General features: G+C 34.4%; 1 protein-coding gene and 1 pseudogene across 6 annotated transcripts in view; both read right to left on the reverse strand.

Annotated features, from left to right (window-relative positions):
• KANSL1L (KAT8 regulatory NSL complex subunit 1 like) overlaps positions 1-15,363 on the reverse strand; it is a 113,979-nt gene that overhangs the window by 57,082 nt on the left and 41,534 nt on the right. For all 6 annotated transcript variants that reach the window (XM_024563832.3, XM_024563833.3, XM_053919031.2 and 3 more), the window contains exons 4-5: positions 7,537-7,734; positions 5,147-5,268 (exon numbers count right to left, since the gene is read on the reverse strand). In XM_024563832.3, the coding sequence (XP_024419600.3) occupies positions 5,147-5,268; positions 7,537-7,734 (320 nt within the window). The remainder of the gene's footprint in view (positions 1-5,146; positions 5,269-7,536; positions 7,735-15,363) is intronic.
• LOC128780277 (heterogeneous nuclear ribonucleoprotein C pseudogene) lies at positions 9,250-14,462 on the reverse strand (annotated as a pseudogene).

Here is a 15,363-nt window from a genome sequence, read left to right on the forward strand (position 1 = left end):
GGAAAAATGTAATAGAATAAACAAAAATAAAAAAACTTTTTAAAAATACACTATAGCTAATGATCCTTTTCTGTAGCCATTCTTCATTTGTTTTCCACAAGCATGTTCGAATGCTGTCATTGGAAGACAGAACAGACATCCTAAATTAAGACAAATTTAACAGAAAAAGAAAATGGCTAGGGTTATAAAATGAACAACTAGATAAGTTTCTATCACCAAATTTTAAGGTAACATATTGAGATTTAATTATTTGTTTCTCTTTCAATAAATTAAATGTCATATTCCTACTTGTCTTAAAATTTTGCTATTCTACAATGTTAACAATGTGGGACAAGTCAAATTTTGCTCACAAGTTGAGGGTGAATAATGTCATTTAAACACATTTTCAGAACTATGACAACCATTGTACTTTTCTAGTTATCCTTTTGGAAGTATATAATTTGTACCAAATTTGTCTTAACTTTACATTGTAAGATATAAAATACCTACAAATAAATACATAAAATATTTATCTTATGTTTAACTTGTAAATATGATAATGCAATACCTCACCTACTTCTCCACTGTCCCATGAACACCATTCAGGTCAAGAAATGAAATCTTATCGGCACCTAAGAAGCTTCTTCCCCCATATGGACACTCTTCATACTTTACTTAGAATGACCGACAGTTAAATCCATACTTGTAGCAACCTCCTGAATAATTCAATGTCCTGAGAACAGTTTAGATCCATTTACCTTCTCCTGACATATATGCTACCATTACCATGGACTTCTTTTGCTAACCCTGTTAGACACATGTTACTACTGTTTGTTTACATATACAATTATACAAATACCCATACAATTATTTACCATTTTATTTGTTATTTCTTTTTACACCTCAATGACCTTTCTGGGTCATCACTTTCTATTGCCTAGAGCATATCCTTTATGGTTATCATTAATTAGAGTCTACTAGACAAACTCTCTCCATTTTGATTTGTCTGAAAACATCTGTTTCACATTCAGACTTCAAAGATGTTTTTTTCTGGGTAATTTTCTAGGTAGACAGTTATTTTCTTTCGACACAAGGAAGATACAATTGGACTTGTCTTTGACTTCTCTCTCTTTATCTGAGAAGCTGTCAAAATCTTAATTTTGTCAGAATTTGGCCTCAGATGGAATGAGATTGCTGTGCTTTGTTTAGTTTTCTGGATGCTTAGTTTTTCTGAGCTTGTGGCTTAGGAATATCATTAACAACAGTCAATAATTTCTCATTTTCAAAATAAACAACAAAATATTCTTATACAATCCAACAATTCCATGTCTGGGTATATATCCAAAAAATTAAAAGCAGGGGCTCATACAAGTATTTGTATTCACAATGGCCAAAAGGTGAAAGCAACCTGAATGTCCGTGCAAGGATCAATGAGAAAACAAAGTGTGGTCTAAACATAAGATAGACTATTCACCCTTAAAAAGGAAGAGAATGCTAATGCATGCTGTAATATGCATTAACCTTGATGACATTACACTAAGTGAAGTAAGCCAAACACTGTGTGATTTCACTTACACAAGGCACCAAGAATAGTCAAATTCACACAGACATTAAGTAGAAGGGGGTTGCCAAGGACTGGAAATAAGGAACAATGGGAAGTTATTGTTTAATGGGTGTTTCATTTCAGGAAGATGAAAACATTTCTGGAGATGAATGATGGTCATTGTTGCACAACAACATGAATGTACTTAATGCCATTAAACTTAAAAATGGTTAAAATGGTAAATTTTCTGTTATGTACATTTTACCAGAAGTTTGAAAAATCTTACTCAAATGATGACTTTTCTTACCTTCACATTTACTTAAAATACATAAAATGAATAGTGTTCATATGCTTAATAGGGACATCTTTAGAAAGTGCTTTGTATCAAGTCTGAATAACACTAAACAGACTGAGCTGTTACTCTTGAAAAGCTCTGAGTCTGAAAGACGTTTTCTTCACATATAATTATATGTAAAGAAAACAGTAACCATATATTGGAAAAACAGCAAGATACAAGAAACAAAATTAGGCCTCAATTTGACATTGCTCACAGGGTCAAAAGGCTCATAAATAGATAAATTTCACAGTGTTTCAACCCAGATACCTTTAAATAAAGCTTTTTCATATTACTACAATATATGATTATACCTTCAATTCATTTTCAAAATCTATGGTAATATCCTCAAATGTGAATAAGGCAAAATAATCTGTTAAATTTATAGATCTTTCACTACTATGCATTTATAATCAGTTTTACCAATATCAATTAAGTATTATTTAGGGGTTAAAAAAAAAACCCTTAGAAACCACATAACATCCTTCTCCAGGGATGCGCTGCTCATGCTACAATAAAAGGTGGTAGGTGGGGAGGACAAAAAGGAATAATGTTTTACTTGTTAATGTCCATCCAAATGTTTGCCTAGCTCCTCCAACTCCATTTCCCACTCTTAACTTGGCTACAATCACTTTACAAACAACTGCCTCTACACCTGTCTTAATCTCTTCCACACCAGCCTGAAGAATATACATTTTCTCCTCTCATAAGGTCCCTTTATCACAACTTTGTGATATGTAGTTCTACATTATCCATCTCTAGCTCTTTCCCTTCCCTTTATTTTAATAATGTTATTTACATTTCTCCTATCTCAAAAAGAAAAGTACCTTACTTGACCTTGTACACCCATTCTACTCTATAGTCTACAGTCAAGCAGCCATGAAAGTATAATCTTGATTACTTCTCTCTACTTCATCTCCATCTTCATCCTTATTAACCAGCTCTTATTGCTCCCTCCAGCTTGCTACTACACTGCTCTCGCTAAGGTCTCAATTTATAGCTGACAAAACCAAGAGACACTTTTCAGCACCTTTCTTTGGCATCTGATACAAACACAACATCTTCTCAAAATTTTCTGCTTTTCATTCAGTTTTTACTGTCTTATCTGGAATATATTCCAGTTTCAATATTCCTTGTTAAATAGATTTGTTTTTATGGTATATATTTTATGGTGTATATTATCACAAATAGTAAATGTTTTACAAAAATTTTAAGACCAGGAGTATATCCCAAGTCTTTGTTTCATACAGTAGCTTGCTGGTTATCTGGCAACAAAGGTTTAAAATTTGCTCACCTTCTCTTTGATGAAAAGTGGCTATATTTTATTTTCTAGCAAATGTTAGAGAATAAAACAATCTTTCCTTGAAGGGAAACATAATATTTTGATAACAAATATGAATATAAATTCTTTCTGAAAGAAATTTCTTACATAATTTCTAAAAAATATTGATTGTTGCTAAACATAAATTAGTAAGTAAAATTAGTAAGATTAATTAAATCACATATCAGCACATTTCAAAAAAGTAGAGAACCAATTTTTATCTGTTTTTAAATCTTTTAAATGAAGAATTTTAGTAGGTTTTGAACCTGTTAAAAACTTTCTAAAATAAACCTTCCAAATAGCTTATGAGAACAATTGCTTGACATCAGGAAAGATGGCAATTACTACCTGGTTTCAACAAGACCATTTTAACTATTAGACAAAACTGAGAAAGTATGATTTAGTGAACACAGCCAATGTTACATTTCTTTCATTTGGATATATGTATCTTTATTAATTATCTTTTTCAACTGTGACAACTGTTAAAAATAAAATATTCAAATAAGTGAACATAATTCCATTATGACTATGATATTTAAAATAATTACATGGTTCACCTACTAGAATACAAATAATTTAAAAGTAGTGACTTCGTCTTCTTTATCTTTGTATCCCTAGGACTTTGACTATATAGCATAAAGCAAATAATTATGCAATAAATACTTTGTAAATGAATGACCAGTTATACAGGTGAGTATGTTAAAATGTACACACACTCACACACATACCTAAGTAAATGTGTAATACCTAGTTAAGTAAACAAAATATTACCTAAAATAGGTAGGTGCATATCACAATGCACAAACATCAATTTTGATGATATTTAATGGGTCAACTTGTAATTATGATTTCTTAATTAGGATATGTTCTTATAAATAAATATACCATAGTTTTCTTATGTAATGTAAGAATTTTTACTTTCAAGGTGAATCATTAGTGATGGAAAGAATGAATATAAAGTCAATAAAAAAACAAAGCAAAACCAATTAAAAAAACTGTTTCCTTGACAAAACAATGAATAAATGACCCAGTATATATAAAACTGTAAAAGTATTAAAAATTAGACTTTTAAAATAAGTTAGAACTAAATATCAAATGATAGCATTTTTATGTTAAGTCTTGGTTTAGATTCACCAGTCTAAGAATGTGATAGCTATTTAACATAATTTTCACCATAGTCTAAATATTCCTTTCAAGCTATACTTAAAATTTTATTAATAATCATACAATTATTAATATAAAAACTTCCCAACACTAAATTATACGTAGTCCTCCATAGGTGTTAAAGCAAAGACACCCACATTACAATTTTATTGGAAAAATAGTAGATGAAGCCACAAAACTATATTTTATTAATATCTTTAATTATAATTGCATCTCTGAAAGGAAAAACTCAAAGACAAAAGTAAGCAAAATAAAAGAGTACAAATGCTATTCCCAAAAACAATCAGGATTTTACATATTTATATATTATGCAACATAATAAATTGTTACTGTTATAGGAATTATATTAATTACATCTAGAAAAAAAATTCACCTTATAAATACTGAGACACAAAATAGCTGAGTAAAACTTAACTGAATTTTATGAATGATATTTATCAATCTTCTGTACCCAAACCATATCTAGAATCTTTTTTTCTTAAAATGCATTATAAGGGCATTATGGAGCTTAAGAATATAAAATATACCAAATGGAAGATGTATTAAATAAAGCAGTAATCTGTAGCAAATGGTATCACTGTTTTTCTTTTTTTAGAAACATCATAAAACTTTCTGGAAAGTTATCTCCCTAGTTCTCAGGTTTATACTTACCTTAATTATATATGTTTGATATTATCTAAAAATATATCCATGGTCTACTGATTGTACTCTAATAGTGTTTAAGAAAGAAAAAAGACTTGTAATACTTAAAAAAAAAAATACACGAAGCCAAGTTTGGAAGCAAATCTATCCCATTGATACCTACCTCCTGGAAATGCCATTGGCCAGGCATTTACGGCTACAGGATTTGGAGGAGAGGGGTGATGAAGTTGGGGACAAGTTGAGAGGGGCAATCAAACTGTTGATGATTTCAGTCAACTGTGCACTCTGCAAGAAAACAGTCAACTGCTAAGCAAGAAATGTGAGTTAAATCGCGGACCTTTTAGTGTCCATTAAATGCTTAATTTCTCAGGAGACAAGTCAATGTTCATATTTTAGTAAATACAGGGTTGAGCAAAAATAGGCATACAGAAGTGGGTATGTGAAACAGTTTATTCTTGTATTATTATTTATTAATATAGTTTTTGATACAAACTATTGTAAACCTACTTTTGCCCATGCATATACATGTATTTTAAACTACAAAAATGATTTACACAGCTACTCATATTTCTATTTCTTATATGTAAATTTACACTTTAAAGTACTACTCCTTTTTCATATCCTTTTTTGTTACAGTTCCTTTATCTACTCATCCTGTCCTGTAAAACATTTGAAGTCCGCTAACAGTATCTAATAATACTTTTGAGGCAGCAAAATTAATAATAACAAAAATCATAGCTGTAATTTACTAAGTGTGTACTATGTGCCAGGCACTATATGAGGCACTAGAATATTTCTAATCGTTACCACTAACCTGCAAAGTACATAATATTAGAACTTCTGATAATACTATATATTATATATAAGGTCAATTACAGATGAGGAAATTGAAGCAAAGAAAGATTAAGCCACTTGACCAAGGATTATAAAGTTGGTAAGAAATGGAGCTCTGATTCAAATTCAGGCCGCAATTTCATGCTACTTTGTTTCTTATTATTATTTCTAATTCAAAATCATGTTGTTTTCTTTAGGTATTCAAAATTTCCCTTTATCCCAAGCTTAAATATATATAACATGTTTGTAATGTGTAATAAATATTAAATAATTCTCAAAACAATCACCTAAAATAACTAGAATAAACACTGAGCACATAAATAGAAACAGTACCCAAAGAATGACAACTATTTTAATTACATATATAGTCCATGTTCGTTATTTTAAAAAGGGAAGTACAGAGAGGTTTAAAAAATAAAAAGCATATCACCCGTAATCACACTTCAGAGAGAAAACCATTGCTAGTATTTTCGTATACACCCATACCTCTACGGTAAGTGTTTTGAGCACATGTGAGCATTAGTGTATATACACTGTGTGTGTGCATGCACACACCCTCCCTTTGAATTAAATCACGACACATCAATTTCCTAACACCCAGTTTTCTCACTTCATGTTGTGTGACTCCATTTTTAAAAATACATAGACCTATTTCATTATGTTATTAAATGTAAGATATTCTATTATAAAATAGAGGGGTATTAATTATTTTTAAACTCTTCATTTGTATGAAAGTAATAACATGATATTAGAAATAGTGAGATTCAAGAAAACTAAATCTAAAATTTGAATTCTTCGAAAAATCTTTTTTGAAAAATGCCCTGAAATGTTTTCACCATTTACTTTCTTGAAAAATAATGCATCACCTAATGGCTTTATATTAAAAATTATTACTCATTTTTAGATTGAAGCTCATTTTCAAAATCAATAATATACATCGATTCTTTATCCAGTTATCAAGCATTTATTAGTTTATCCATGCAAATAAATGTACAGAGTATCTATTTTCCAGTCTGAAACACTGACACACTCTTCTCTTTTCCGCCTCTAAAAATATCATCCGAAATATTCTAAGCCACTGGAGGTCGCTGGTCAGATATGTCTGAACAACTGGCCCAGAAGGCCCAGACACACAACCAACCCTTACTTAGAGTTACCCTAACAACCACCCCACTTCAGCCCAATAAAATCTCATGTGCTTGAGACCACTTTTGGGATAGTAAAAATTTATTAGGAACTTACTCAACTTTCTATTTACACGATCATTTATTTGTACAAATATTAGCAAAAAAAAGGTATATTGTTTCACTCCACTTTACATGAAAGCACCCATATTCCAATATTACCTTTCCCTAAAAATCTCTATCAACAAATTTTTCAAATAATCATTGATCATTCAGGTTTATTAGGTGGAACCAGGGTTCTTTCCCTGTGAAATAAGTCTAATGATAAGCAATTTTGTTCGAAAAAAAGATTTTTCCACCCTAGTATAAATGAGTTATCATCCTATGTCTATGTACTAATTAATACCTTATTGTATTTAAATAATCTTAATTACATCAATAATATAATAGACACCAGTCATATACTAAGTATTTTAATTGTATTTAATGTCAGATTGCCAACTTTAATAACCCATACCCCGAGGAGAAGCACATGTATTCAAACAGTACAAACTGGAAGTCGTTTCATGCCACTCACATGTACTCTTCTCATTACCTGTTTTTCTATGTTGCGAAGAAGCAGTGTAGGGCTACTTGGTGACATTTCAAAATCCTGTTCTGGTAAAGGGTCTTGACTCTCTTGGGAAATCTGAGGGTTCCTTGCAATATTTAATGAAGTTGCTTGGTCTGCAAATTGTATTTGTTTTTTCAAAGTGTCTTTTGGAAGTTGACATTCTTCTAGGATCACTATCCCCTAGGCAAACGGCAATTAAAGAGTTGAAATCAAAACAAATTGAATAAATTAATCTTAATGTTATAATGCACTTGAAACCATGCTTCTTATTACCCCTTGGAAATCAGAAAATACACACTTGAAAGTCGTTTAACTCTAAAAAATTAGCTGATTTAAAACATGTACAGCTAAAATAACATGTATGCCTGATGGACTGAGCTTGTAAAATATTGTCGTAAATTATATACATACAGTTATTTGTCTTACTGGTTTTATACTAGCATTAAAAGCATGACACATTTAGAATAAAGATAAAGGCTTATACATACACACTATATGAACGTTTCAGACTGAAATTTAGAACATTTCCTGATTTAATCGTATGATACTTTGGCGATTAGCCTCTCCATTTGAGTTTTATATTTGAGCACACCCATTTTCATAAATTAAAATACCGAATTTATAAACAAGCAAGAACACTCTAACATTATGTTAACTTCTTTCAGAGCCCTGTGAGGATGGGCCCCGAGCCTGTTGCTGCCAGTCAGTAACCATGGGCAGGGATACACAACTGAGAAAAAGGACTCTCCAGGACAAAGTTCTTCTTGTTTAGGGTAGATGAGCTTATAATAAAGACACAAGTTGTTGACTTCGGTGGGGTATTTTCTGAAATGTAAGTAATCAGAAGAGTACATAGGGATCTAGCTCCCTCTCCATTCCCTGCCACACACATACTTTCTCTTCAAATGGCTAGCTAAACTTTCTCCCACATTTCCTAGATGGTTCACTCCAACTGCTATCACCCTTAGGCCTCTCAGAGGCAATGGAAACAGGAGAGAAAGGGGGGAAAGGAATGTGCAGATATGATCCTAATGATTTTATAGTTAGTTCTCATGGCAAATCTTCTTCCCTTTCTACCTTTTTGTAGCCCCTGTGAGGAATAATACATGTTATTATATAATATGTAGTAAATGTAGATTCTTGCAAAATGCCAAGAAGCCCCTACAAGCTAGTTCAAAAGGTATTAAATGCCTCATGTGGCTAAGATATTACATTCCTAAAATGAAAAAACAGACTAACACATTAACGTAAGTGTCAGTATTTCGAAATGGAACAAACGGAATGACTGCTGTGGGTCAGCTTACATCATGTATGAGTGCTACTTACAGCATGAAAACTGCCTATAGAGTATAATATGCTACATATGAGTAGTTTAGTTTATACTACAGCGACTATAAAACTTTACAATGAACACAGTGAGTTATGTTGTTAAACATACATTTTATGATTTTGTAGTAATATATTACCTTGATGCTTGGTAAAAGTAACAGATAAATTCTTATTTATTTATTTATTTTTAAATATATTTTATTGATTATGCTATAACAGTTGTCCCATTCCCCCCCCCCTTTATTTCCCTCTGCCCTGCGCACCCCCTCCCACCCCCATTCCCCACCATGGGTCGTACATATAAGTTCTTTGGCTTCTACATTTCCTATACTATTCTTACCATCCCCCTATTTTCTACCTACCATTTATGCTTCTTATTCTATGTACCTTTTCCCCCTCCCCACTCCCCTATTGATAACCCTCCATGTGATCTCCATTTCTGTGATTCTGTTCCTGTTCTAGTTGTTTGCTTAGTTTGTTTTTTTGTTTTAGGTTCAGTTGTTAATGACTGTGAGTTTGTTGTCATTTTACTGTTCATATTTTTTATCTTCTTTTTCTTAGATAAGTCCCTTTAACATTTCATATAATAAGAGCTGGATAATGTGAACTCCTTTAACTTGACCTTATCTGGGAAGCACTTTTTCTGCCCTTTCATTCTAAATGATAGCTTTGCTGGATAAAATAATCTTGGATATAGGTCCTTGCCTTTCATGACTTCAAATACTTCTTTCCGGCCCCTTCTTGTCTGCAACGTTTCTTTTGAGAAATCAGCTAATAGTCTTACGGGAACTCCTTTGTAGGTAATTCTCTTCTTTCCTCTTGCTGCTTTTAAGATTCTCTCCTTATCTTTATATGTGATTATGATGTGCCTTGTTGTGCTCCTCCTTGGATCCAACTTCTTTGGGACTCTCTTGAGTTTCTCTGGACTTCCTGGAAGTCTGTTTCCTTTGCCAGATTGGGGAAGTTCTCCTTCATTATTTTTTCAAATAAGTTTTCAATTTCTTACTCTTCCTCTTTTCCTCTGGCACCCCTATGATTCAGATGTTGGAATGTTTAAAGTTGTCCTGGAGGTTCCTAAGCCTCTCCTTTTTTTTTTTTTTTTTTTTTTGAATTCTTCTTTCTTCATTCTGTTCCGGCTGAATGTTTTTTTCTTCCTTCTTCTCCAAACCATTTATTTGAATCCCGGTTTCCTTCCTTTCACTCTTGGTTCTCTGTACATTTTCCTTTACTTCACTTAGCATAGCCTTCATTTTTTCTCTCTAATTTGCTACCATATTCAACCATTTCTGTGAGCATCCTGATTACCAGTGTTTTGAACTGTGCATCTGATAGGTTGGCTATCTCTTCGTTGCTTAGTTGTGTTTTTTCTGGAGCTCTGATCTGTTCTTTCATTTGGGCCATTTTTTTTTTTGTCTCTGCAGGCCTGTTACATAGTAAGGGGCGGAGCCTTAGGTATTCACCAGGGTGGGGCCACACTAGTCGCTGCACTGTGATGCTGTACACGTGGGGAAGGGGTCCGAGAGGGAACAATGCCACTTCCTCAGCTCTCTGCTGGTTTTCAGTCACTTCCCCCGCTACCCGCAATCAAATTGGGCCCCTCCGGTGCTGATTCCTGGGTGGGTGGGCTTGTGCACAGTCTAGGACCCTGTGGGTCTCTTCAACGAGCTCTCCTGTGAGGCTGGGAGTTTCTCCCCCTGCCGCCTCAACCCCCACGGGTGTTTTCAATCAGTGGTTTGAGGCTTTATTTCCCCGAGCTGGAGCCCTGGGTTGTGCGGACTGTTTCACTCCCCAGTTGTTCCTCCGAGTTTATCTGCATATAAATGTGGGACCACCCGCTCTGCCAGCCACCAGCTCACCCATCCCGGCCCTCCAGCTGCCACCTTGCTACAAGTCCCCTCCTACTGGTCTGGGTAAGTGTTTCTTCTTTAACTCCTTGGTTGTCAGCCTTCCATACAGTTTGATTTTCTGACAGTTCTGGGTCTTTTTTTTGTTTTTAAATATGTTGTTGTCCTTCTTTTGGTTGTACAAGGGGGCACAGTATGTCTATCTCTGCCTCCATCTTGGCCGGAAGTCACAAAAACTCAAATTCTTATTTTTATCTATATTTACAACAATGCAAGTAACTTTAAAAAGTAAAGGGGATCCAATTTTTAATCCCATCTTAATGACTATTTTCCTAGTGTGCACAAATATGGCTAAATCTAAAAAATACATACTTAAAAGAAGTTTGTTTTATTTGATATTTAAAAAATTAAATTAGATTTGGTAAATACAGTATCATTTGTCCATTCAAATTTATACAAGTCTCTTACTAAGTTTTTTGCAAGTACCTCATGCAAAAGAAATACAAGTGTTTACCATATCAATTCAACTGTAATTCTCTTTGATTTCATTACAGTTTATATTATGCACTAGGCTGTGTGAATTAGCCTGATTTTATAATCCCTATTTATAATATTATTTCTATGGAAAAATTGCTTCTTAAGTTCAAAAGCCCAATTTATAAACCTTTAGAATACTACACTACCTTTTTATAAGGAAGGAGCCTAATATAGTTAGTTCAGTGAAGAATAGAATTTTTAAAAATTTAACTGGGGAGGCACTCATAGCCAACTTCATAATTAATTTTTTCCCTTAAACTACTGCCCCGGATGAAACTCTCACAGTGTGAGAAGAACAGACCATGACTTTTCTCCGTCATGGCCGAGAAGAGGGAACAGGGAAGAGGAGTGCATCATCTGGAGACACTGCAGAGATAGTTTCTGTTCTTAAAAACCAGAAAAAGAACATGTGCATTGGGTCATCATAATGTACACTTTAAATATCTTTTAATTTTGTTTGTCAACTATACCTCAAAACTGAATTTTAAAAAATCAGGAATAGTCTAATGATAGATAAAACAAGGCAAATAACAAAGATATGAAAACTCTTTAGAATTATGAATTGAGATAACTGAGACAAATGAAAACTCTAGCATAAGAAAGCAAATCAACTGCCCAAGAGGAAACAACTGTTTCTGATAACACTAGAGTGGTCCCCACCCCAACTCCCAAGGTCCTCCTAAAGGAGACATAGTGTAAAAAAGGAAACACTTGTCTTTATTATTATTATAAACATCAACATCTTTATTATTTATATAAAGTCACCAAGACTAATTTTAAGCAAAAAACTTAAATGAAAATTTTAAAACACAATAAATGTACAATTTAAAATGTGGAAGACCCTATTACGGGATAACAAGTAAAAATGTAAAAGAAAGACCATAGCTAGCCTCTTAACTAAGAACAACTATTTAAAATTTTTTTGTACATATGAGAAGCTGTTGTCTTACTGAACAGCTTAAGTAGAGAAAAGGAGAAATATGAAAATTGTAATGTGTTACAAAGCTGTTACAAGAACAAAGAAGAGATGTTAATATCTGCTTTCCTCTTTCTAAAAATTTAAGAAAAATTTAGGCCACCTGGAGTGTGTCAAAGGAAGGGCAAATGACAGCTTAAAGACCTAAAACTACTAGTAAATCTACTATGTGTGTTTCCTGACCAGTCAGAAACTGGCACTTAATTAAACAGAATATTTATAAAAGAGTATCTATCAATCTCTTTCCCTTCCCTTTATCTCTGACTTAACGTAGAAGAATATTGTTCTTTCCTTTCAAGATATATTAAACAGAAAGTTCTTTCTCAGTCAAGATAATCACTATTCTCGATAGTTTTTTCTTACAATAACCCAAGAAACTATAAGAGCAAAGAAAGTACTTGTTTTCCTATTAAGTATAACAGCAGCTCAACTAAATGGCAGACAAATAAGCAATTAAACATCTTAATTCCTAAGAAATGTAAAAAGAAAGTATCAAAATAAAGAATTATTGTATTTTGAGAGTATAATTTTAATGACATTTTCCATAAAACAAATATAATGTCATTCTTTTTTTTTTCTCTCTCTCCAAATTCCTGGTTTAATAAGGATGTGTTTATTGTGAGAAAAAAAGGTCCCAAACATCAAGCTGTTCACAAAAATAAGCCACAGTATCAACTTTAGAAAACAAATCTTAAGACTATTACACTAATTATTTTCCTAGAGGATGCATTTGACATGCCAGCTCTCATTCACAAAAATACATCATTACATTTGTGTTGAAGAGCCCCATGTATACTACATACGTGGGGTTAACACATACACCTCTAACTCAAAGCTGCTCTCAAGATGCTACTCAACTAATGAGATTGCCTTTGCAGTAATTAGGGAAGCAACTACTTAACTCATATATATGAATGAAAAGAACTGTACTCCCTGCATAACAAGAGATTATTTTGGAGAGAGTTGATAAAAAACCATACATCCTTTTTATTGTTAAGTCATAAAGAGGTATCAAAATTAAAAGCAAAAATTACAGGGTAAGACTTAAGTACTAGGAGCGTCAAAGGAAGTGAAAATGGGACTAGGCGCAGGGCAGTGTGAATTAATGAACACGGGAGGAACAAGGGTGGGGAGGACAGTGAGCACGTGCTGAAGATGCTAGGGGAGAGGATCAGGTGAAAATTTTGATCTTAGACAAGTGCCTAGGTAAAGAAATAATGGGACAAGATTTCTAAACCCCACTACGTGCTTAAGAGTCATCCTCGCCATTGGCGCTGTCTCTGTCATCCTCTCCTTTCTCAGCCTCTTTTTCATCCTCCTTGATCAACTCCAGCTGGTCATCCCCCCGATCTTCATTATCATCATCATCCAGTAGGTCCCCCTCGTCAGCAGAGTCATCTGCACCCCTCAGACTCCATCTTCACATTAGTCTCATCTTTCTTCAGGGAGCTGCTGCTCTGCTCCTCTTCTGACTTATCACTCTTCATCTCTACTCCTTGTTTGCTCTGTTCCTTTCCAATTTTCTCCAGGCTTTCCAGTAGAGAATCCACTTTTTGTTTTATCTGGGTCAATTCCTTCTCAATGGCTTGAAGGTCATCTCCTTTCAACTTTCCAGACTTGGAGGAAAAGATCCTTGCTGTCCACTCTTAGAATTGAAGCCACTTTTGCCCCTTCGTGAGGTGTTTCCTGATACACGCGGGTGTTTCGAGGGCACTACAGCCCGAGCAATAGGAGGAGGAGGAGGAACACGTGCTGGGTAACTGTACCTCCTGTCATAATAATCCCACTGAAAGTCACAGTCCAAGTCAAAAGAGGAGCCGTACATCTCCACTGCAGATCGTTTCACACCTGCTTTCCTCGATTCACTTTTGGCTCTGCAGCCAGATTAACCTCTAAAACCTGGCCAGCAATCATCATCCTCTCCTGCCACTGCAGCCCGGGCATTTCTCTCGTTAACATACTGAACAAAGGCAAAGCCCTTATGCACAGAGCAACCCACAGTTTTGCCATATTTTGAGAAGACAGCCGCCACATCAGACTTCTTGACCACAAGAGTGTTGAGATTCCCAGTGAATACACGGGAGTTCATGGAGTGAGGATCTGTCTTGCTGGTAACATTGCTGGCCATTGTCTTTGATGATAAGGTTCCTCACAAAGCTGAAATGTAGCTGAAGATCAAAAAAATATCACTGTAGATTTGCTGTAGTGCACACCAAGTTGCATCATTATGTTTAAAATGTTTTGTTTTTTTTTTTTTTTAATAAAATCAGTTTGGAATGGGAAATGTGTGTGTTTTGGAAGGGTGGGGTAGGGAGGTTAAAAATCAAAGCTGAGCTCCAGTGAGTAGGGATGGGGTTCACCTTGATGCCCTCAAGCAAAGTTCCACTAACTTATGTTTCAAGTGATTTGTAACCCAGAGGGAGAAGGGAGAAGAGATTCAATTCTGAATCTCCTACTCCTGGGCTCTACGTGGAGGAGATGATTGCTAATGGAGATCAGAAGGGCAGCCACAACCGCTCGGCCTTCATATCTTCACAAAATGGCCATATAATGTCATTCTTCAGGGAACAAATGGCCAGATGTACATCTAGCATAAACCAAGATAAATGGAAAGCCATATAAATTTTTATTGATTGATTGATTTGAGAGAAAGAGAGAGTAGGAAGGAGGGAAGGAGGGAGGGAGGGAGGGAGGGAGGGAGGGAGGAAGGGAGAGGGAAAAAGGGGAGAGGGAAAAAGGGGAGAGGGAAAGGGGGAGAAAAAGAGAGCGAGAGAACCATCGATCGATGTTTCACTTATTGATGCATTCACTGGTTGATTCTTGTACGTGCCCTGACTGGGAATCAAACCCGCACCCTTGGTGTATCAGGACGACACTCTAATCAATGTAAGTGCCTGGCCAGGGTGGGCCATGTAAATTATTGCTGGGCACTTTACATTTCTTTCCTTAAAATAATTTATTCAATAGATATAAACATATAATCAAACTTTTAAAAATGTATAACAATTATATAGCACTCCATAGAACAAACAATATTAATATCTTTTCCCAAGTCAAAGCAGTATGAACTAGACTGTCTACATTCAAACATGAAACTTAGTCGTCAATTTAACTGGAAACCCA

Source organism: Desmodus rotundus, chromosome 2 (assembly GCF_022682495.2).
Source record: "Desmodus rotundus isolate HL8 chromosome 2, HLdesRot8A.1, whole genome shotgun sequence".
Classification (NCBI taxonomy): Eukaryota; Metazoa; Chordata; class Mammalia; order Chiroptera; family Phyllostomidae; genus Desmodus; species Desmodus rotundus.